Below are 25,141 nucleotides of genomic sequence, written 5' to 3'. Positions count from 1 at the left end.
TCTCAGTTAATTCAAAAACCAAAACCTTTGTAAAAACCACTGTGAAACGTCAGGTTACAGTTGTAGCCTGATTTAGGAGTTTAATTTGTTCCATGACTGTGCTTGCCCTCAAATAGGTCATATCTCAAATCAGCTTCCCCTACTGAAATGAATGGAAGTGCAATTCATTCGTTCCAACCTAACAAAAACACCAAAACATTTTTTGAAACGTTTTTTTTTTTTTGTTGAAAAAATAGCACTGTACATTACTGTATGTATGGACTTATTAAAAAAAAAAAAAAAAATTGGGGTAGGCGTCGATTAGTCATACTTTTTTTTGCTATTCCCTCACAAAATTCCACAGTGATTTTGAAATTTGAGGCAAATCTTGAACGACATTAACATATAATTGTCAGATAATCTGTTTTGGCACATTTGCGAGACCACGCTGTAAAAAGAAGAAGCCGTCATAAAACCTTTCTTAACTGAACAGGCGGCGTTTGACCACACCGTATCAAAGCACCCCATGCTGCTACTCTTCCCCACGAGGGCGTAAATAACACATCAGGCTCCCTAACGGCACATGGAGCATCTCCCATTTGATCCTTCTTTGAAAGAATCCTTCTCTTGATGCCCCTTTTTTGCCCCTTTGAAACGACATCAGATGACAGCGTAATCCCGCCATCATTATCAACATCAAATAATATGGCGGGCTAGCTAGCGAGCTAGTGAGCGGCCGCGCGCCGCCTGTGTAACGGGATGATATGGATTACGTCGGGACAACCGACCTTGCCCTCCCGTTTGTTTCTTGTTTTTTTTTGTTTTTTTTTTGATGCCTGCCAGTGACATTGCGGCATTCGGCCAATAAAAAGCCAAATATCCCGCCTGATGATTAAGGTCATTCGTGTAAGCTTCAAACGGGGTAAAAGGGGGATAGCAATGCGTAGTTTTTGTTGCTGTGTCCTCTTCAGAAGGTCTTTCTGAGCCTCCAGACCGGGAAAAAAAAAAAAAACTTTAGATGTTTCCTGAGTTCCTTGGACTTCCCGTTGTCGAGAGCATTGGTCGATGGGCTCTTTGGAAATTTTAATAAGAATGTTTCCGATTGAATCACGTTGCTATTTTGTATAAATGTCACTGACAGAAAAATGTAGATATCGGATGATGGGTGGCGTGTCAAAAACACATGCAGATGAATTCAGCATTTTGAGAACGGCCGCAATTTTTCCCAAAGTTGTTCCCTATAAATGTTGCAGCCTGGACAATTTTGTACTGTAAGCACTGTAAGGTAGGAAAAACAACAAGTCTTCCTGACCTGTCGTTGGCTTTTATGTGTGTGTCCCAACCATGGGAAAAGGTTTTAATCCGCCATGTTTATCCCGGGATGACCAGGGATCTGACGGTGAATTTTTCCGCCAGCGTCCCCCGAGGGCTCAGCTCGGTTAGGCCCTCCGCCGTGATGGAAATGTGTTGGACTAATTTGGCTTAAAGTGGGATTGGCCACATATTAGTCCACTCATCCGTCAGATTATCCCACGCTGGATGGTAACGTTCTCTCTAATGTCCACGTCTTCTCTTTGGGTGAGATTATCCGTGCAGGCAGCGGCGTCAATTCAACATGAGGTGTCGACCGCATCGTGTGGACTAGGAATGCTAATGCTAAAAGTGACACTAGCCAAGTAACTAACAACTTAGTCCGTTTGTTAGGTGATCGGTCAGTCCGCCAGTCTGCTTGTTATTGAACATTTTTTGATTTAACACATTTTTTTAATTAACTAATCATTCATTGGTTATCAACGAACTAACTAACAAATGGGCTAATGGACTGACCCACCAGCCAACCAAACTTAGTCCATTTGTTATTAGGTTGGTCAGTCGGACAATTATTCATTAATTGGTTGGTTGGTTGTTTTTTGAATTAACAAATAGACTGCTGGACCAACAAAGTAACGACTGGACTAACGGACTTTGCGAGATTTGGCCTATTCGTCGTATTGCAACAAATTTTATTCGAATTCCGTTTTCGTGGGTGTGACCTTTCCAGGTTGCAGAAGAGACATCTGGCGTGATGTAATAAGGCGATACCCCTCCCCTCCCACCCCTCTCTGCGGACAAGTTATAAAGAGCAATATCTGCTTCCCCAGATTGAACTGAGTTTAGCTAGATTAATGCACTCAAATGTTTGTTGTATAAAGGCTGTGTTTATCAAACAATGTGTCTCTATGGCAGATGGCTCCTCATCTCTGGACGCCCGCTCGCTCGCCATGCTAAAGGCACAGCTAGTCTGTGTGCGTCCTAATGGGATTGGAGACTTCTTCTTTCCAATGAATTATATGTAGAACAAGTGGGATTATTTTAATCTTTTTTTGCCCCTCCCCCCCTCGCCCCCCCCCCCAAAAAAAATCAGAGCTTGTAACCTTCACGGGAAAGCCGAGCGAGTGAGCGCTACCGTCTCGAGGTCTGACTTTTTACGGGATTTTTGCATTCTGTCGTCTCTCTGAAGAATTTAAAGACAGTTTTGTCCCGCTTATGTCTACAGGCAAGATAAGTCAAGGAAAGGTTCTTTCCGTCAACAGGTGATTTTGTACAAGATTGAAGACTACACTTCCCAGCATGCCTCACTCTCTCCAGAGGAAAAAAGGTGAGATGCCTTCCTTCTGGTTCTACAGGAAAATGGTTGGTTGGGCAGCTGGTTAGTTGGTTTCATACCAATCAACCAAACAAAGAGAATAACTGACAAGATAACTAACCAACTTAGCTTGTTTGTTAACTGTTGGCTCAGTCTGCCAATCTTGCTATTTCATTTAACTAACTAAATAACTAACTAACTAACTAACTAACTAACTAACTGACTAACTAACTAATTCTGACACCCTGTTGGTTGGTTGGTTGGTTTTTTTTTTCCTAGCAAAATAACTAACCAACAAACATACTACCCCATCAACTGTTCAGCTAACCCACCAACTTTTTTCATTTGTTAATTGGTCATTCAGTCGGTCAACCAGTCTAGTTAATTGGTTAGTTGGTGGTTTTTTTTGGGTGATTTGTTTGTTTGTTTGTTCATTTGTTAGTTAATTTTAACTAACTAACTAACCAAGTCAGTTGGTGCATTGGTTGGCTGTTTGAGTGATTTTTTGTTAGTTTTAACTCATTCATTTTAACTAACTTACCAACCAACAAACATACAAACAGACTGGGTGTCAGACTGACCAACCAACCAAGAATAGTCTGTCAGTATGCTTGTTAGTGAGTCGGTAAAATTGGCATTCCGTTTTTTTTGTTGGTTAGTTAGTTGGTTTGTTAGCTTGGTTGATTGATTTGTTTGATAGTTGATAGTTGTTTTTTGGTAAATATTTTTAAATAACTGACTAATCAATCAATCAATCCAAATCACCAACAAATGACCTATTAAACAGGTCGACTGACCAACTAACCGACTACTTAACCAACTAAGTTTGTTTGTTCGTCAGTTGGTCAGTTTGTAAGCTGATTGTTTTTTCTTTGTTTTTTTTATCAATTTCTTTGTCAGTTAGCTTTAACTCATTAACTAACTCCTGTTATTTATAACTAATTATTACATTTTTGCACCAAATTTTCTCATCAATCTAATATGGCTTTGATGCAGTTTAGTCTTGCTTCAAACTATTTGAGTGCTCGCCCTCTGCTAAATCGTTATGATGGTATAAAACTGGGAAAAAAATTGTAAAATGTATTCGCAATGGCATCTTAACCTATTATCTGGACCAAGGATATTTATAAACGCCACGCCGCAACCAGTAGAAATGCATTAACTTGAACAAGCGAAATAATGGTCATAAAAGCAATGTATCATCCAGTAAAATAGAACATGAAAGGGCCATAAATCAGCATTAAGGATCATGCAAAGCATCTGCACAACTGACGCCTGATAGTCAAATGCGAGTGAATGAATACAAGCAAAATTTCTCAATAACAAGACTCACTTGTGTCCATTCGATCAGTGCTTGTCAAACCTCTTACACCAAGTACAACCGGGGGGAAAAAAATACCTATCTCTCCAAGTACCACCATCATGGCCAACATTAAATGACAGCAGTCGAGTAGTACAGTAGCATTACGCCCAGTTTTAACAAAACAACAAAACTGTGCTTAAATATAGGGAGGGGGTTTAAAAACTCAAATCGTGATTCAATTCAAATGTATTGCACGTAAAAGTTACAAATTGTGCCTAAATACACATTTTAAACTCAAACAGTGCTTACCGATTCAATGCAAATATGGTGAACTTCAAAGTTAAATACAACTGAGCTGAATTTTCAAATATGTAAAACTATAGTAAAGAGAAATGTACTATGCTGGATCAAAAACAAAACTTTAAGCCACTGTATCGTTGTGCACAATTTGAACGTTAACGCTGCGCTTAAATATGGAGAGTAAAAAAAAAAAAAGAAAAAGTGCCACAAGAGGGAGCACTCTTTGTACGCGTACCACACGTTCACTTTGAGAATGACTGCGTTAGATAATTCAATATGTCAACTGAACATATGCACGTATCCTCTCCATGTCGGCAGAGAGCGGTTTAGGGATTGAGTTGATCCTGGTCAATCCCCATGGTGTGCCTGCGTGGGATTGAAATACAGTAATGTACTGTACTATAATGCCTTTTGCAGGGGCAACACACTGTTATGCTAATGAAGGCACACGAACACACAATCACACGGGCTGCAACATTTTTGCGCATAGTGCTACCTCAGTTTACGACTTTGGGAGTGATAAACCATTACATATATTTTTTTTTTTTTTGCTAGCTAAAATTTGGTTTACAGTATGAGTGAGTCAGATGTGTCACCGCTTGAGTGAAGTGGAAAAAAAAAAAAAAAAAAAAGAGCCACACTCACTGAAGCGCGTTCAGCCGTTTACAGAGCGGGACAAGCAGCCAAACACAAAGACGAAATGAATGCACTTGCAAGGAGCATGGGGCAGACGTTACCCACGTATAAAATGGCCAATCGGAGCTGGAGTCAGAGCTCCTGACGTTACACACTTGGCACACGTCAACACACAAACACATTACTCTTCTACAATATGTGTGTAATTACACTCCATGAAACCAGTTTATTTATTTACAATCTCTTTTATTATGTTTTTACATTTTACAATACAGTGTTATTTTTTCCAACTTTTTTGAATTGTTTACTTTTTTGGGGTGGGGGGGAGAACCAACCCAGAAATGCATTTTGGTGGTTTATCCCCCCCCCCCCCATATTCATAAATTTTTGGGATAAATAAATTAATAAATAAATGTTGTTGGTTTTTTTTTACATTATTTTACAATTATAATGGGCGTCAGTCATCCACGGTTTTTGTTCATTAGTTAGTTAGTTGTTTTTTTGGGCCTTTTCTTAGGTTTTTACATTTGAATATGGCTAATATCACAGTTGAACAACAGTTTGGAATGTTAAAATATTCCAGATAAGCACATGGGCATTTTCTTTTCATATTGTTTTCCATGGGAAAAATGATTGGAGTTTGCACAAATGCATACCTGAACCATGATATGAGGAAGGTTGGTTAAAGTGGGCGTGCTTTGATTCCCACGAGCTAAGTAATAAGAGGTGCTTTGTTTACTTTGGGAATTCCAAAGATTCATCCTGCAGGTGGCGTTCCAACTGAGCGAGGAGGGTCACCGTGTGCAAAATTCCAACTTTGCAGTTTGCATTCCTGCCTGGCGCAAAAAAAAGTCTTGATTCCACACGCTTTGTTTTCCCGAAAATTGGAATTGGGGCCAAGCATTTGCCAAAACAAAACAAAAACAAAAACAAAAATAAAACAAAAACACACCCCTGCTTCAACTGCTGCAACCTTGGCTCTTCAAGGTAATTAAGAAAAAAAAAAAAAAGGAATCAAATTGATTTAGATGAATGTGAGTGTGAATGAGTTACACACGTGATTTAGAGTCATACCTGCACATATGCTACTTTGAAATAAACCCAAAAACAAACAACGTGGGCCGCCTGCGGGCGGATAGGAACGCTTTCATGTGGCATCGGGGAATTTCTGTGTGGGGAAACTGACAAATAAAATATACAGAAATCCTTTTCGCTCGCAATTAATCCTCATTCAACTGTCATCAGTCATGGTAAAAGTTGCAAAAGTACAATGACAGGCGATATGACAAAAATATTCGCTACACCTGCACAATCCAATACGATTTGAATATCCAAATTGTACTACAATCATAATTAATAAATAAAGAAACAATAATAATAAAAAGAAACTAGGTAAAGTAATACATACTACAGTAAAATGTATAAACATTGTAATTATTATTTTGTTGTATTGTAAAATGTCTTACATGTGTATCCACATTTTACAATATAAATAGAAAATAAAACAATAAATACAAAATAAATAATTAACAAATAAATACAACATTCACTGCATAGCATGTATCTAACTTTGTTTCACTAATTCAGCCATTTCATTTGAATTACTTTGTTGTCATATGTGCAGGATGTCCACATTGTAAGCTAAGAAATACATAAATTTAAAAAATACAAAATATTGAAAAATAATCATTGTAAAAAATATACTGCATAACATAATGACCACTGAAAAGCATGCACATTTTATTGTGTATTATTATTGTATTATTTTTCTAACTTGTACATCCACATTGCACTGTACAAGATATTATCATCAATATAAATATACCCCAAAAATAAAAATAACATGACAATGTCCACATGTATCTCCATTATTATTATTATTATTATTATTATTATTCTTTTTCAAATTTGTAGTTCGCAGTTTTGTACAATTACACTTTTTACAATATTATTGCGACTACTCTAAGGAGCTAGTGCCCTGCTATTATACCATATTTAATTTGGATCTAAATGACCATATTCGTATTTGGAATGTGGGGGTAATGTTGGCAGTAATTTTACGCAAACATGTCCCTGTATAAATAGCTAAATCAGAAAAAGCTGATCATAACTATATATATATATATATAAAACTACTTTTATAAATATATATAGTAAGTGATGTTCAAGTGCAGCCTAATGCAATGATGGTGATGATCTGTGGTGGCCTGCCAGGGCTTTTTTTTTGGGGGGAAAAAGTGAAAGTTAATAAAAAAGAGAAAAGAGTTTGAAAAGAAAAGGAGGAGGAGGAGGAGGGGTCTCTGCGGCGCTAGCGACGCTAACATCTCCGTGTGTGTTTGGGTGTTGCAACCGTGTTGCATCATGCCACGCAGAACAAAAAAAAAAAAAAAAAAAAAACTCTTTGCTGACAATGAACACTCAAGTCGGCACAATTTTGCTGCGAAAACCACAGACAAAAGTGAAGCACTTTGCAAGTGAGGCAACCTCCGGGCCTCGGGCTTTTGTCACCCGCCGTCCGCGCAAAAACAAAAGTGGTGCAGGACTTTTTCCGCCGTGACGCTGAATGAGCGGACCGAGTCGACACGGCCTTAGGAGGTAGTATCGGCGCCGTAACAGAGACTGGAGCGCAGTTGCGCGTGTGGAAGCGCATATCGGGAAAGCCCGGACGTGCTGTGTGAAGTATAACGCTCATCCCGCCTTGTTGCGTCGAAAGCAATTGTCCCAGCACGACAACTATCATACAGTATATGTTACGTCAGATGCTGTTATCCTCTAATGATCTGGTTGGTCGTGTAACCAGGACATGGTTGTGAAGTTTAACACTTCTCTTCTCCTGTCCTGTTGTGTCGAAAGCAGTTGTCGCTGTCTGACAACTATTGTACTGTATGTTCACAGCAGATTATCTGATTGTGTAGTATCAGAGGCGGGACAATAATACCTGTGAGTAGGGGAATAGTAGAAAGTACAGATTACTGATGAAAACGCCAAACTCCTACAGCAGGCGTTTGCGCAAAGCCAGGGAAAGTCCGTCCAAACGGCCGCACTGGAACTCATCGTCAACAAAAGCTCGATTACGATAACGATGCGCAACAACCTGATATTAGTGTGAGTAAAGCTTTATCACCTTCCCTGGCTCTGCACAAATGCCTACTCTAGGAGTTCTATATTTTAATACGTCACACCAGACACTGACGTCATCTAATGATCTGATTGTGCAGAATCAGTGTCGTAACAAAGGCAAGTTGACACCTGTATGAAAGGTTGTGAAGTTGAACTTCAAGGAAGTGGCATAAAAGAAGAAGGGTGCAAACAACAACACTGATACAAAAAAAAAAAAAAAGTTTTTTATGCTTTCCCGCCTTTTGAGGCAGTTTGTTTCATTGTTTTTATCCATCGCTAGCTCAAACGTTTGGCGGCAAACCTTGAATGTATTTTTACGCAGCGGTACAGAAAAAGAGTACAATCGACCACACCGATACCAAAATTGTTCCTTTTTTTTTTTTACCCGAAACACAAAAATATAAATATATATTTTTTTATGTTTTCCCCACCGTCTGAGGTAATTTGTTTCATTGTTTTGAATATGGCATCGGTAAACGTCCCTTGAAAGTGGTTTTGAGGAAGGAAGAAGAGGGCAAACAACACCGATACCTTTTTTTTTCTTTTGATGGGAAACACAAACAAAACTCTTGTTTCCCATTTCCACATACTGTATTTCCTGTTTTCTGAGGCAGTTTGTTTTGTTCTTTTTTTTGGGATCAGTTTCCAGCAACAACAACAACAAACAAAAAAAAAATCATACAAAAATGGTGGCAATGGTGGTCCCTTGAAAGTCTTTTTTTTATGAATTTTGGCGGGGAAGCGGTGCAGAAGGAGTCCTCCTATCCCGCATGTGGCGCCGCACTTGCGGGTGCATTATGCATCAGCATGCTGGGAGAGCAGCGCCTCCAACATCCCCCGAGTGGATGGAAATAAAGTTGACGCTGCTCTTTGTTTGCACTTAATTATTCGATTTTTTTTTTTTTTTTTTTTTTACCCGACTCGCTCATGGTTTGTTTACACCTGCAGTCTTTTTTTTTTTTTTTTCATAATGGCGGATGCAGATGGGCGGATGCTACGGCGTTGCTCAAGGGGGGGTGGGGTTGGGTGGGGGCAATGTCAGACGCATTACGGCACAAAAGGGTTAAACACAAAGGGAAACTGCAGGCGGCGTTCTTTTGGGTCACGTCACGCGGATGCTTAATGAGCGGCGGAGGGCGACTCGCCTCCGTTTGGCGTCGATCGATCGGGAGATTTTCGTCTGGTCAAAGCAACTCAAATTGATATTGATATAAAGTCAAGAAATGTTTCATACTGAAATCAATTTAAAAAAAAAAAAAGTCTTTATATTTTCATTCATTTCATAAAATCATCAATATAAGGACTACATTTAAATATATATCAAGGTCAAAGTCTGAAGTTAGATTTTAAAATACAAATGACCAAATCTAAAAAAAAAAATAAAAAAAAAAAAATAATAATAAAATAAAGAAATAAAAATGTTTTCAAAATAATAAATGCAAAAAAAATGTAAATGTGTAAATATGCTTTAAATAAAATAACACTGAGGATACATAACAAACAAAATATCTAAATATAAAAATGATATCTTAAAAATAACAAAAAATTGAACCAAAAAAACAATGTAAATGTGCAAATGTTTTAAATAAAATAACACTGAGGATACATGACAAACAAAATATCTAAATATAAAAAATATATCTTATAAATTAAAAAAAATGTGAAAAAAAATAATAAATTACAAAACATTTAAAAAATAATAAATGCAAAAAAATTTTAATGTGCAAATATGTTTTAAATAAAATAACACTGAAGATACATAAACAAAATATCTAAATATAAAAATGATATCTTAAAAATAAAAGAAATGTGAAAAAAACAATGTAGAAATGTTTTAAAAGTACAAATATTTAAAAAATCTAAATATAACAATTCTATTTAAAATAAGAATAATGTAAAAACAATGTAAAATATTTAAATATATATATATATATATATATATATATTAAATAAATCATAAACATTGAAAATGTAATAAAAATATAAAAATCCCAAAATTATAATATTAACATTTAAGAAAGTCAAGAAAAAACGTGAGGGGAGGCCCAAAATAAATAATTAAATGTTAACATTTGAATCTAAGTATAAATGACAATTAAAACCAATAACAAATGCTTAAAATGCCAAGAAACAAGGCAGAGTGTCATATTTTGACCCTCACATATGGTCAAAATATTAGAAACAGCTCAGCCGCACAGTGCAAACAACAACACTGATGCCAAATATCTGTACATTTTTTTAGTTTCTTCTCAATATCAAAATATTTAAAATAAAAATACAATGAATATATCTTTTTTAATAACCACAATAATATTCTAAAAATAATAAATAACATTTTAAAATACGAGGGGGGCCAGTCCATTATTGCAATCAGCACTTTTCCTGACTCGTCAGTGCAACACGGGGGCCAACTCCCCTTTCCAAGATGGTCGCACCCAAGATACCAGGCTACACCATATGTGAATGTTATTGATCATCTTTCATGAAATATTGATAGATTTGACAAGATGTTTGCACTTTCTCCCCCCCCCCCCCCCCAATTCGATTCCCAGTTGGTTTCTTTTCTTTGAGGCAATCTCGATGATACCGACTGGGATTCAACCAATATGATCCAATCCATCAATCGATCAAATTGTATTAATATAGACCTTTTTACACATAAAAAATGCCAGAGGAAAACCACATTTCTGTAAAAACAAGTATCCAAAAGACGTAATCATTATAAATATATATAAATCACCAAAATACACTATACACACCCTGAATGTATTGCTGCCATTAAACTTTGAAATCACTCGAATGCAAAATATCAAAATAGAGTTGGCCAACTCTAGCGTCAGTGGCTCAAACGTGTCATGCAAATATATAACTGCTTGTTGGTGTGTATTACGGCACAAAGCGATGTATTTTTGAATCGAAGTAACATCATGTTGTGGTGTTTTTGTGGCTTCTCAGTGCAGAAAGTTTCACTTGTGTGCCAGGGAGCCGACAAGGACGTGGAATCCCTGCTTTGGAATCACCACAGGCAAACTTTCCACGGTAAGTGAGTCAACGGCCACTTTCTACACGGCGGCCATTACTGTCACTCAACGTCTTGGCCCCTGACGGTCTGGCGCATACTCGTCTTCTACTTTTCAACTCCAAACAAGTTCAAATGGTTTTTTTGTTGTTGTTTTTTTTTGGGGGGGGGGGGGGTTTGTTTTTGCGAATAAATGCATTTATTGTATGAGAAACAGCGCACCGTGTCCTCCATTAGATGTGCTTGTCACCGCCTGTCATTTTGGCCGCCTACAAGCAAATTCAATGTTTGAGTTTACATCAATAAAAATGAGAGAGAAAAATGTAGACAATAAGAAAGAAGAACTACGTAACATTTAAATGAGATTTTCTTTAACAAAGCAGATAAATGTAATTTTTTAAAATAAAATACAATTCATACAAATGAACACTATAAAATAATAAATACAATTAAAAACAATTTCACTATAAAATATAAGAGTATATAAAGTATACATTTAAATATACTATATATATATATATATATATATATATATATATATAAAAGGCAGAAAAAAACTTTAAGAATGAAACAAAATGAAGCTCAATGTAAAATTGAAAAAAATTGAACATAAATAATTATAATAAAATTCAAAATAATATAGGCAATTATATTATAAACTATGAGACCATATACAGTATTGGACAAAATACGAGGAAAGCAACTCATATCATGAAAACTAATACATACAAAAATATCAATATAATTTTTTTAAAATCCAAATACAAGAAAAACTTGAACGTGAAACCTCTAAATATAACAAAATACTTAAAAAATAAAACCAATACATGGGCAAAATATGCTAAATAATAAAAAATATATATATAATATGCAAAATAAAATAGGAAAAATGTAAAATACCAAATTGTATTTTAAAATTCAGATAACGTTTTTTTTTAAATATACAAAAATATGAACAGAATAAAAGCAATGAATCATCCATCCAGGCATTTTCTGTACCGCTTATACAAGACAAAGTAAAATCATGATAACAATTACAAATAGAAAAACTATCAGTTAAAATATTAAACGCCATGTAGTACACAAATAAATCAAATAAAATAATACAAATAATGATAAACGATGTTACAATACATTAAAAAAAACTGTGATAAGAATAAGAAGCCACAGGAAGAGATCATTAAAGTTAGGAAAAATATTAAACATGACTCTCAATATAAATTGTTGTAAATACAGAAATAAAAGAAGTCATATTTCCTAATAATACATAAAGAATTTCGAAATATTTAATACTGAAAAATTTTACTTTTATTTTAATCACTTTTACGCATGTTTTAAGTCACATTTAGGCTTACTAAAAAAATTTAAAATAAAAACCACACACTTTTTCTTTTTTCCTGATTTAACAAACGCGTCTCAAATCAAGTTCCCGCTATGCTGCCATGCTTTTTGCTACCGATGACACGTTCACGTACATGCAACAAGTACGCCACTTTCAATCATCTCGAGTCGAGGACCAAAACATGCAATCGAGGTTGAAACCAAACACTTCCGCCACTAACCGACCATCGTATAGCGAATAAAAATAAAATAGAAAGCTGAAAATGTGCCGTCCACAAACCCTCCCCCCCCCCCTCGTTGATGGCGACGTTGAGGCTCCTTAAGTGGACTCTCTCGCTCCTTTTCGTGACGACGTCGAAACACTTCTCAGGAGCTCCGCGGAGGGGGCGGGGCTCAGTGGCCTGTGACGTCAGCACACGTTGGACTCCACCAACCTCGCGGGGGGGAGTCCGGGCGAACGCGCTGTTCTCGCGTTGGTTCTTTTAGCCCAAAATAGTCGATTTAAACTAGTTTGGATGTCAAGTTGGTGTTTTAGGGAGATGTCGGAACGGATTTGGGGTGGGAACGTAGAAGGGAAGAGTTAGGGAACGTGGGGTGGAAGCCTGAGAGCGATGAGCGGCTTCTCCCCCCCTGGCCGGAGACGATTGGTACGGTCCCGGGCTCAAATTCCGAGAATTGAGCTGGTCTGATTCTTAGAACTGGGCTTCTTAGAAGTGGTGATGCAAGAAGTTTCTAGGAAAGCGCTACCAGGTGATTTTTGAAAAATGTCATTTTTTGAATTATTATTTTTTTAAATGTTATCCCTCCCCTCCGCCTCTCATCTTTCACTTGTAATTATTTGGCGAGCAACTTGTTGTGTCGCTAATGTCACCGTTTTTGGAATTTAATTTGTGTGTGTGTATGTGCGTACTCGTGCGGCGGCGACGGCGGCGGCGGCGGCGGCGGCGGCTCTCCGGCTGTCAAGACAACCGAGAAGCCATAACAGTCTTTACAGCACCTCCCCATTCTACTTCGCTTCTCCCTTTATCCTAACCCTCCACCACCACCCCCGGTCCTCCGCGGCATCTGTAGCCGAGATGAGGCGCGCGTTAGACGGCTGCAGCGAGGGGCAGAGGCAGTTCCCCTCCCGGTGCTCCCGGTTGTCACACACCACCAACTTTGACCCGGGATGTTTTTTGTTTTTTTTTGTATGTGTGTGTGTGTGACATAACTGATGTATTTGCTTTGATTTAATGTTGCGATGCGCGCAATTTACGTGACATTGTTGCGTAAATGTACATAATGGGTGTTGTGTTGTGCGTGCGTTTCCGCGGTTGTTGTCAACTTGTCTCTTTGCATTTGCGCAAAGTGTGCAAAGTGGGGTGTGCGCGCGTTGCATGCTTTTTTGTTAATTATATAGCTTAGTTAAAAATCTTCAGCTCTGCATGCATGGTGGAAAAAAAATAGTGCAGAAAGTCCAGTAAATTAAATGTAAAGTACAGTAAATTAGTAAAGTGCAGTAAATAAAGTGTGGAAAAGTGCACGAAAAAAAAAAATGTGGTCCACGTTTAACCCGTGACAAAACTTCTCTTGAGCATGCCTCTTATTTTTAAAAACTGTTAAATTAGGTATTCACGTTATTAAATGATTTAAATATAAGCTCTTGTGCATGGTTACAACTGTATAACGTGTTTCTAAAAGTTACATTTATGAATCAGATGCAACTTACGTTAGTTTTATAAATGTGCATGTTTAAAAATGTGTCGTTATGGTCCCAAAAATACAAATTTCTGTCTTTTTAAGATTAAATAAAAACAAGTTGATTTATTGCATAATTCTATCACGCACGTTTTTTTTCGTTCTCGGCTGTGCACTCCCCCCCACACCTTATTGTAATTCATTTAAATAATTTGTTGTCCTCTTCTTGTCCAACCGCGTTTCCCTCAAAACTGCGGTTCAGGAGGGAGGGAAAAAAAAAAAAAAAAAAAAAAAAAAAAGGTTGTCAAAATTTAAATGTCCCAAGCCGGCGTTTTAGTCGGCGAAATGGCGCCCTCTTGTGGAACTCAAAGTGAACTGCTTAGGGAGCTTCCAAAATGCAGTTTTATCAAGAAGCACTCAGAACTAAAGCAAATTTTAAAAACCCCTTTCCCCAGAAGTCTGCAGGATGTCTTGCTTGGCCGACAGCTGCATCCAGTTTACGCGTCACGCCAGCGACGTCCTGCTCAACCTGAACCGCCTCCGCAGCCGGGACATCCTCACCGACGTTACCATCCTGGTCAGCAGGCAGCAGTTTCGGGCGCACAAGACCGTCCTCATGGCTTGCAGGTGCATATTCGCTCCCGGTCCTTATTTCACTTTGTTTTTCTTCATGAGTCCCCAAAGGGCAATTGTTTCTACAACAAAAACAGTACAGTACATGCAGAAAAGTGTGTAGCTGTCCCTCAGCTCAATTGAACAGGTGAAATGTTTTCAGATGGGGGGCTTCACTTTATTTTGCGACTGCGTCCAGTCTTCTAACACAGTGACGATGAAAAACAAATGAACACGATATCATTTCCAAGATCAGGACAAAGTACAGTGAAGCATCGAACTGTCTTTTTATTTTCCACTTGCCAAGCGAGCTAATCAGATTCAAGGCTTCAGCCGTTTCTTCTTTCTGGAGCTTTGGTTTTGTATGTCTTGACTTTCAGGAATTTCAGTGTGCCTGTTATGCAAATATGTTCATTGTTTCCTGAAGCTCTTCTTTCCAAAGTCTCCGAGAGAAATAGTTTCTTCTAAGGACTTCTCGGCCCAGTTCTATGAGACTTCGCCTTGAAGGAGTAATTCTGCTGTATGTCATTACCAGTGGACATCAGGGTAGGAATACAATACAATAATGGCAATCGGAGGCAGGGAGAACTCCAACGGTAGCTCCGAAGGCTAATGGGAGATGAAAACCTTGAAAATGCGTGCATATAATGAGTAAAATGGTCATTCAACAAGTGAGTGCCATAAGTTCTCCCCTTACCTGCATTTGGAAAAGATGGAGCACCTAGAAGGCAATCGGTACCTGGAGCCAGAAGGCAAAAGCTGAAACGCCACGTAAAGAGAATGGGTGGTGTCGGAAAAGGATGGTTCTTATCTTTTTGTCTTTGCATCTACGCAGCGGGCTCTTCTACACCATCTTCACCGACTCGCACAAGTGCAACCTCAACGCCATCAGCCTGGACCCCAAGGTGGACCCGGAGGGCTTCGCCATCCTGCTGGAGTTCATGTACACATCCCGACTGGCGCTCAGGGAGAGTCTGATCGTGGCCATCATGAACACCGCCGTCTATCTGCAGATGGACCATGTGGTGGACACTTGCCACCGCTTCATCAAGTCCAGGTTGGTGAAAACATTACCGTGACAAGGGTCTCTGGTTCGGTTCCAGACAAGGGTCTCTGGTTCGGTTGGTGATGACGATTCTAAGGGTCTAATGGGGTTAATGAAACTCTTCGCACCAGACTTTTTCGGGCCTTTCTGCATGGAGCTGGCATTTTCAGATTGTCAGTTACCCACAGTGAAAAACATATCATTTCCAGTCATTGACTTGGCACCACCTTGTGGCATTTCAGAAGGCGCACAGAAGCTGCCGGGAGATTACTGCACCTTCTCTGTTTTGGTCGTTCATGCCGTCTCTTCTCCCGCAGTGATCCGACTGGTAAGCTTCCCAGAGACGAGTTCCTGGTGAGTCCGCTAGTTCTGCCCCAAGACGTCCACGCATACCGGCCCCACGATGTAGTGGACGTGTTGCACAGCCGTGTGGCGCCCTTCAGGGACGCGCGGCCAACTTACAGCTCCGGCATGCTGAATGGCGTCAGCACCCCTGGCAACTACCATCTCTACGGGCAGTTCCCCATGCCGGGGTTCCCCTTCCCTCTCTGCAAGCTGACAGATGCCAAGAACGCGTTCGGCGACCTGTCGCGGAGCGGGATCCACCACAAGCACCCCCACGACGCAGTCGCGGTCAGCAGGGCCGAATACGCCCGAACGATGGGCTCCTCCGGCGTCCTGCACGCCGCAAACTTCGCCCCCAGGGAGTTGGGGCGAGAGGACGAGGTGAAAAAGGAAAGCCACGAGGGGCTCGGGCTACCGCTTGGCCTCGGTGGGAGGAAGCGGGTGTATCCCGTGTTGACCCTGGACCACCACAAAGACAAAGAGCACGTCCCGCCGGCCGAGGAGGAGCTGATCCATCACCACTACCCGCTTGGGATCTCCTCCGCCGGCCGCAAGAGCCTCATGAGCAGCCCGCAGAGCCCCCTCAAGTCGGACTGCCAGCCCAACTCCCCAACCGAGTCTAGCAGTAGCAAGAACGCCGGACTCTCGCAGGCCGCCTCCGGCGCGCAGCAGGCGACGGCGGGAACGCAGGACCCCAAAGCTCGTAACTGGAAGAAGTACAAATTCATTGTGCTCAACCAGAGCGCCAGGGAGGACGAGGCTGGCCTGCGGGACCCCGGCCTGTGCTCGCCTCAGCGCGTGGGCCTGCAGCCGTACCTCCACCCCGGGGACTCGGACAACCTGGAGGCGCAAAGCACAAGGAAGAGCGTCGAGGATCATCCCGTGCCGCAGACCAGCCGACTCAACAACATCATCAGCAGGTGAGGAAAAGCTCCAGAGTTGATGATGGTCTTGGACTCGCTAATACTGACAATCTTTGATTTGTACTTAAAACCATTACGGTCTAAAAAGTTGGCAAGTAGGAGAATTTGGAAGTTTTAGACGGTTTAAAAAAAAAAAAAGTTAAATCGAGGCTACAGTACACTTTTTGGTTTATGATTGCGGGAAAACACTTGCTTCCCTCAGTTATCCAGGTCACGGTGAACTGAGGCAACGGGACTCTTCTTGGTTTTGAACAACAAGAGATTGTACTTTAATGGATTCTGGACGTGTCTTTACTACCCTGTTAATCCTCCCAATCCAGATTCTTTACTTTGTACTTTAACCAGCCAGCGTGTATTCAGGTCCCACTCATTGACGGTGGCGAACGCTTGTCTGTGTCTACATGAGCCCTGCGATTGACTCTGAACGGGAGAAGCGGTCTAGACCCTTCCACCGTGTCGTCACACGTATGTCCGGGTGGCAATAGACCAAGCACCACCAGTAAACAAACTCTTTTATATCATTTGCCAGAGCGCTCGCAAAACAGGGTAAATGGCTCGAATGAGTAGTTTAGCCTTCTTCTCTCCCGCTACAGTTTGAATGTTGAAAAGATGAACCAGCCTTAATTTACATTTTAACAGATAAGTTGATTAAATAAATAAAGACACTATGGAAATTCAGACGGGTAACAAGATCATTGAGGAAGCGGCTAATTAAGTGATTTTTTTTTCGTTTTGTTTTGTTTGTCGCTCGGATTCAAAGCAGAGACGTGCTCTTTTGACGCCGGAATGGATCGTGCGCTGTATTGCCGATGTTTGCTCGCCATTTTGTTTTGCCAAATTACTCAGACAACCCGAGCGTTTTCTACATTCTTATCCGGAAATGTCGTCCTTATCAGGTCTGTCCCTTTTTAAAAGCGACTACTTCACCACTGCGCAGTCTCGCAATCTTCTCTGTCCAACTATTTACAACCTCCACCCGATTTATCCTCCTCGCCCACAGGTTCCGCTGGACTGTTTTTTTTTTTATAAACTTTATGAAGGAAACCTTTTTGGGGACTATCTGGCAGTGCAAGCGCAGACAAGTTTTTGACACCGTTTCAGTTCAGGTCAGCAATAGTCACTCGGTTTTTGCCACCCGGATCTTGTCAACTTTTTTTCTTCATTTGTACCCTAGCCCCTATTATTTACTAACATTATGAAAAGGTCTACTAAATAAATAGAAAAAAACGTCAGATTGAAGTTCCTGGTGCCTTTTTGGACATTTTTAAGAAGTAGGGCACATTTGGGAAAACTGGAAAAGATCCCCGATAGACCGGAAAGTCTGGGCGTTCCTGGTTATGTTAAACTCGTGAAGAAATGTGAATGTTTGATTGTTTTACACTGATATCTGTGCGTTTCCTCCAAAGTGCACTGGATGGGTCCCTGAGGAACGCTGAGGGCCAGCACCCGTCGCGGTACCTGAACCGCCTCAACTGCTCGTCGTGCGGCGCCCAGTCCCCGCAGCACTCCGAGGTCTGCCCCTCCCGATCGCGGCTGGGCGAGGACATGGTCGAGATGCACTCTGAGTACTCCGACTCCAGTTGCGGTAGGTCTGAGCGATTTCGATTTGTTTTGTTGTTTGTTTTTTTTATTATTATTAATTCGTGTTTATCATTCAGGATGATTTTATTTTATTTTTTTAAAAATCTTTTTTAATTTTTACATTTCTTTGCGGGGCGGGGGGGGGGGGGGTCGGCTTCTGTAGTTCAAAGCCCATTCTTGCTCCGCTCACACTAACGACAATGCTGCGAAAAGAGAGGCGCTAGTTTAAGAAAGTCAGCCCTGCCAAATTACCGACATTTCCGACCATTCTCGCAACTATTTTTCAAAAACCGCGACTACAGCGAACGGCCCCGCTATTTGAGGCGGCTAGGGAGCGAGCCCCGCCGCGTATCGCCGTGCAAAAAAAAATCAGCTTGTCATTGACAACCACCCAAAAATGGTTGGAATTGCCTGCATACCAATAGATGCCAAAACATTGAATAGGTCTGTGTTGCTGTGAATAATGGAGGATAGGTTACCTGAAAAATACCTGCAAAGAGTTTTTATTTTTTGCATTCCATTATTAGTTATTTTCTCTACACTGTATGTTTAAATACATTTACAGTGTGTTTTGATGTTTAAAGCTTGTGGGAAAGGTAAAATATTGCAGATTTTCACCTTTCGCTGGCGAGTCTGGAACGGAACTCCCGCGATAAATGGGTGCACTGCAAGAAATATGAAATCAACTCGAGATTTTATCATTTTATCGCCAAGTTGCCGATTTTTAAAAATGTATTTATTTATTTTATTGTTTTCGATTTGAATTTAATTTATTTTTGGGGGAGGAGAAGGGTGGGGCTCGGATCCAATCCACCAATCCCGCGGTTCCTAACTTCTGGTTTATCCTCGCAAACAGAAAACGGCACCTTCTTCTGCAACGAGTGTGACTCCAGGTTTGCCGAGGAGGAAGCTCTGAAGCAGCACGCGCTGCAAGTCCACAGCGACAAGCCCTACAAGTGCGACCGATGCCAGGCTGCTTTCCGCTACAAGGGCAACCTCGCCAGCCACAAGACCGTCCACACCGGTGCGCCAATGCCCAATCCTTCCCTTCGCGATCGCTCCTTACCCACTTTATACAGTGGAGCCTCGCTATTTGCGCGAGATGGGGACCGAGCCCTGCACTGAGTAGCAAAAATCAGCGAATAAATGACTCCCCCCCCCCCCCAAAAAAAGGTTTGTAATTGCCTATAGATGCTACTAGATGGCGCCAAAGTAATATTTTTCTATTAGACATGGCTTTGGCCCCAGCATAAAAACAGAGAATGGTTTGATTTTCGGCGCGAGACAAGTTCATGTAAGGATGGCGGTGATACCAGCTTCTATAGGCCTGTTTGAAATCACTATAGCGAGTTTGCCATTTTGTGGTGCTGTTCGAATGTGTTTGAAAGAATAGGTTAGCTCGCCCCTATGTCACAGGTGCAAAACTCAAAACCCGGGGGCAAAATCCAGCCCGCTAGATCATTTTATGTGGCCCACTGCAGCAAATTGTGTGCGTCTACTTCATGTTTCTCGCGAAATCGATTTGTTCTTTTCCTTTTGGCGGCAATTCTGTAACAAAATCTGAACTTTTAACAGCTATTACAACCATTGTTTTTCACCAAATCCCTTCTTAATATAAATTCAACAATACTTGTGCCGTGGTCCCTTGAGATAAGAGCCACCCGACTTTCAAGTTTTTAGAAATACAAGCCTTCATTCAGCTGATTTAAAAACAATTGTTTTTTTTGGGACTTGCGAGTAAAAATTGGAGATTCTAGCGCTGTACGGTGGCAGTGAACTCAACTAAAACAAACATACGCATTGTGCATTTAAAACGACATAACTTTGCCTTCCTTCATGCTAACTCATAATGCAAAACGGCATAGACGGGCTAACAAATGGCATCGATAGGCGTGGTGTTATAACCCTTTTAACAACGGATATTTGAACACAACGTGCATCAACACATGTAGACAGACAATGTAGCAATACTCGCAGGCATATATTCTTTATCCTCTTCAAAAAATAACAATTATTGCAGCTTAATAAATTTGTGCCTGCATGACCGTATTGCACTACCCCCCGGTGGCCAAGTCATACACACAAGGAGCCGCAATGAATTAATCAAACTGTTTAATTCTTTACATTGTGGTTTATTGTTGTTACAATATCTTTTTATAAACTACATTTCAAATTGACAGTGCAGAAAATGCACAAACTAATGAATGAAGATTCCGTTCTGGGTTTTGTCCGTCACATGTCAAAAATTGGCAAAAAGGCTGACAATCATTCTGTTTCATTAGTATAAATATAATTATTAGTATTTACAGTTGAGAGGCTAAAATTCCAAGGATTTGAAAAATTTTGAGTTAAGATCGCGAAACAATTTATCAAAAATCGTTGTTGATGAATCAATTAATCGTTTCACCGCAATAAAAAAAACTATCCAGTGATAGGGGAATTATGGGGAACACGGCAGCTGACTTTTTGTTGTTTTTAAACTCACCGCCTGTTGTTGTTGTTGTTTCCAGGCGAGAAGCCGTATCGCTGCAACATCTGTGGTGCTCAGTTCAACCGACCAGCCAACCTCAAGACTCACACTCGCATCCACTCAGGAGAGAAGCCATACAAATGTGAGACATGCGGCGCTCGCTTCGTACAGGTCAGATTCTTTTTTTGTATTTTTATTTATTCCTCCTTACTCAAGTACTTCGATTAAGACATTTTTTTTGCAAGAACATGTTTATAGGGGAAAATTGTATCAACTATAATTTGAAACTGGTAACCCTAATTTGGAACCTAAACCCTGTAATTTTCAACTCCAGCCTTGGCTTGAAACGCCAACACTGTCTTGAAATCTTAATTTGAAACCCTAACTTGAACCTTAATCCTTACTTGAAACCTTACCATGAACCTTGAAACCATAACCTTGGTTTAAAACCCTGATTTGAAACCATGACTCGAAACCCTAACTGTGGCTAGAAAGCCCAATTGTAACACATGCTTGAAACCCGACTGTGACTCTGAACAAAATCGCAGAGGTTCCATTGCATCTTCCGACCTTATGAATAACCGTCTTGTCAAGGCGTCAACTCACTCGGTAGCGTCCCCTGGAAAGTAAGAAATAATTATCCCCTGAAACCAGTTTGACTAATCCAAACAAAATTCGGTGGGCGTGTCCATCGTAACAGGACGCACAAAAAACGTCTCAAGAATCCATGCCCGAAATTGAACAGGAAGTTGGCCACTCTCAGTTTGAAGCAAGCGTCCATAGTTTGTCTGCGGTTTTCTTCGCGGCTAACTTGCTATGTTTGTTATCCCGGCAGGTCGCCCACCTGCGAGCCCACGTGCTGATCCACACGGGCGAGAAGCCGTACCCCTGCGAGATCTGCGGGACGCGCTTCCGCCACCTGCAGACCCTTAAGAGCCACCTGCGCATACACACGGGCGAGAAGCCCTACCACGTAAGTCGCCATTGCAGTCCGAACTTTTTGTGAGTAGCGAGTAAAGTAGATTATACTTTTCTCTGAGATACTAAGCTTGTGATGATACTTGTTGCCCCGCCCCTGCAGTGTGAGAAATGCAACTTGCACTTCCGCCACAAGAGTCAGCTCCGTCTGCACCTGCGGCAGAAGCACGGCGCCATCACCAACACCAAAATCCAGTACCGTGTTTCCACCGACACCATGCCCACGGACCTCACCAAGGCTTGTTGAAATGGACAACGCCACGGTGGGCAGCTCGATCCCCACTCCCCCCCACAAAGCTTGTGTACAATCATCCAAAAACGCTAGTGGCACACTGTGTTCACTGGACCCATCAAAATTGCCGTTTTCCGTTGTTTTGTTTTTTTTGTGTGCAAAACACGTCTTGGCTTTATTTGGATCGCATTCAAATTTGACGCATTGGTAGCACTACTTAAGATCTCCTCATGGGCCAAAAGCGGTATCGATTTCTTCAGTTGTGATGAAGTTATGTCAAATTTCACAGTGAGTCGATGTCATTCAAAAGCGTGCCCCACTGCGTTCGCCGGACAAATCAAAATGTCATCCGATATCCTCTTCAAATTTTGCACTTTTAGTAGCAGTACTTGAGATCTCCATCTCCACACAGGCCAAAAATGGTATCACTTTCATTTTGATAAAGTTAGGACAACTTTCGCTTTCCGATTTTTTTTTTTTTTTTTTTTTTTTTTTTTTTTGTGTGTGTGTGCAGTGAACACAGGAAGCAGTTTTATTTGGATCACGTTCAAATTTTACACATCAGTAGCAATTCTGGAGGTCTCGACATGAGCCAAAAATGGCGTCAACAGTGGCCAGCTAGCGCCCCGCTAATCAATATGTCGTTTTCCGGTGTATTTTTCTGACCTCTTTCAAAAAGTTTACGTTAGCACTCTAAATGGACCAAAAATTTTATGTTTTCTTTTTTTGTGTCAGCCCGCCATGCAAAGTTAACATTTCCTCATCAACACGGGTAGCGGTTTTATTCAGATCGTGTTAACATTTTACAAGTTAGTAGCAGTACTCGATCTCAAAATAAGCCAAAAATGCTATCGCTTTCTTCACTTTGGGCGAAGTGACAACAAATTTCACGTTCAGTCAAAATGTCATTCGAAAGTGTGCCACACTGTTTCTCGGACAAGTCAAAATGCCATCCGACTTTTTTTCTTTTTTTTTCTGCTGTGCAGTTAAGACAGGTCGCAGTTTGATTCAGTTCACATCACAAATTTTCCACGCTAGTAGCTACACTTGTGATCTCGATATGAGCCGAAAATGGTATCGATGGTGGCCATCTTGATCCAAAATAGCGTTCTCCGATATATTTTACTGCACAGAACAGAGGTCGCAGCTTTAATCATATTGCGTTAAAATTGTATACACTACTAGTAGTAGTCTATTGCCACATGGACCAAAAATTCTAACTTTTGCTCATGTCGGTCCTTCCAACATTTGTGCACAGAACACTGCTCACATTCAGCTTGCAAATAAAGTTTACATGCTAGAAGCTAAAAATATTATAATTTTCCTTAAGTTTGAAGTTACTACATATTTCTCATTGAGTCAATGTCTTTTAAAAGAGGCACACTGTGACCGTGTTCACCAAACAAATAAAAATGCCTGTTTTTTTGGGGGGGGGGGGGGTTTGTGTGTGTGTGTGCACAGAATACAGGTCAGTTTTATTCAAAACGCTTAATTTTAAACTGTAGCAGCAGTACTCTAGATCTCAACACAAGCCAAAAATGATAACTTTCTTACATGTCAATCTGACATCCAATGTTTTTTTTTTTTTTTTTTTTTGGGGGTGCTTGGCATACAGCTCTACAGATCTATTTGGATCATGTTCAAATTTGAAATGTCAGCAGCAGTACTCAAGATGTCCACATGGGCCAAAAACTGTATGGACAGCGGCCATCTTGCTCCCCAACCCCTTTTGATGTGTACAACAATCATTCAAGACGCTAGTGCCACACTGTGTTCGGACAAATCAAAATGGCGATGTTACGCTAACAAGCGTAAATTTTTTTTTTAAAAAAACGGGTTTCCACTACATGTGAACGTAGAGTCACTTTATATACGTACAGATCTATATAATAAGTATGTGTGTTTCTAAGCTTTGAAAGTACACGTATAAGGCTCTATTTTGTCAAAGGATGGAATGTAAAAAAAAAAAATTTAAAAATAAAAAAAAAAGGGAGAGGATTTTTAAGGAGGAGATTAAAAAAAGATAATACAGTATTTTATATCAGATAACTTACTTTTCTGGAAACATTGACTGACCAGTGGTTAAATATATTTTAAAAATAATTGGAGTTGTCTTTACATTTTTAAACACTGCTGTGAAAGGAGTAAAAGAAAAAAAAATTTGAAATTTTGTCCAACAACTGCTTATGCATGAGCCACTCACTTGAGGGGTACGATTATAAATATATTGTGACATATTATTGTGTATTTATACATATTTGTGGGATTGTTCTCTGCGGGCGGAGCCAATCGTCTTTGATGTTGTGTGGATAAAGCGGTACAGACAATGGATGGATGGATGTATAGGTGTTTTTCTTCTTTTTTTGTTGTTGTTGGAGTTTGTTTTTCATAAGTGAAGGTTTACAGTTTTTGGTCATTGTTATCGCTCCCCACGTACAGTTGTGTAATTGTCACTTTGTACATATACACTGGATTCAATGTGCCTTTTCTCCACGGCAACGCAATTCAGCTCTATTAAGGTACAAGCCCCCAATCCTTTCCCTGTGTGTGTGTATGTTTGTATGAATGTGTGTGTATGTTTTTCAATGCTTTGTCATCAACCTTAAAAAACGTGGAAAATGCACCACTGTAAATCTTTTTGGATTTGGATTTTCTAATGGAATTGAAAAAACTATTGTACAATGTCCTTTGATGTATGAATGTAAAATAAAGGTATTTGATTTGTATGTATTAATGAGGGGACACAGTTTTTGTATTTACTTAGAACAAGGTTGTTGTTTTTTTAGAAAAATGTATTATGGCAAATTAATACAAGTTGGAATATGAGGGGAAAAAATCTTATTTTAACTATGCTTATTGATTACATTTTTTATCTTTAAAAAATACAATACATCTTTTTTCTTAAAACTTAATTTTATCATTAAATTGCATTTTTTTCTTAAATCACTCAAAAC

The 25,141-nt window shown here is 40.1% G+C and overlaps 1 protein-coding gene across 4 annotated transcripts; it reads left to right on the top strand.

Annotated features, from left to right (window-relative positions):
- The first annotated feature begins 2,410 nt into the window (after positions 1 to 2,410).
- Positions 2,411 to 24,917, top strand: bcl6aa (BCL6A transcription repressor a). Of its 4 annotated transcripts, none has more exons than XM_061780155.1 (10): positions 2,411 to 2,617; positions 10,920 to 11,003; positions 14,460 to 14,628; positions 15,449 to 15,670; positions 15,976 to 16,923; positions 18,333 to 18,511; positions 19,364 to 19,531; positions 21,018 to 21,148; positions 21,813 to 21,950; positions 22,059 to 24,917. In XM_061780155.1, exons 1-10 carry the CDS (start codon positions 2,590 to 2,592, stop codon positions 22,200 to 22,202), a joined length of 2,211 nt encoding a protein of 736 aa, XP_061636139.1. In that variant the 5' UTR covers positions 2,411 to 2,589; the 3' UTR covers positions 22,203 to 24,917. The 4 variants fall into 4 exon arrangements, with proteins under 4 accessions (XP_061636139.1, XP_061636138.1, XP_061636141.1 ...); XM_061780154.1 differs by having other exon boundaries at positions 14,457 to 14,628; XM_061780157.1 differs by lacking the exons at positions 2,411 to 2,617; positions 10,920 to 11,003 and adding an exon at positions 12,742 to 13,074.
- The last annotated feature ends 224 nt before the right edge of the window (positions 24,918 to 25,141 follow it).

This window comes from Phyllopteryx taeniolatus, chromosome 7, assembly GCF_024500385.1.
Source record: "Phyllopteryx taeniolatus isolate TA_2022b chromosome 7, UOR_Ptae_1.2, whole genome shotgun sequence".
Classification (NCBI taxonomy): Eukaryota; Metazoa; Chordata; class Actinopteri; order Syngnathiformes; family Syngnathidae; genus Phyllopteryx; species Phyllopteryx taeniolatus.
This window is presented reverse-complemented; position numbering and strand designations above follow the sequence as displayed.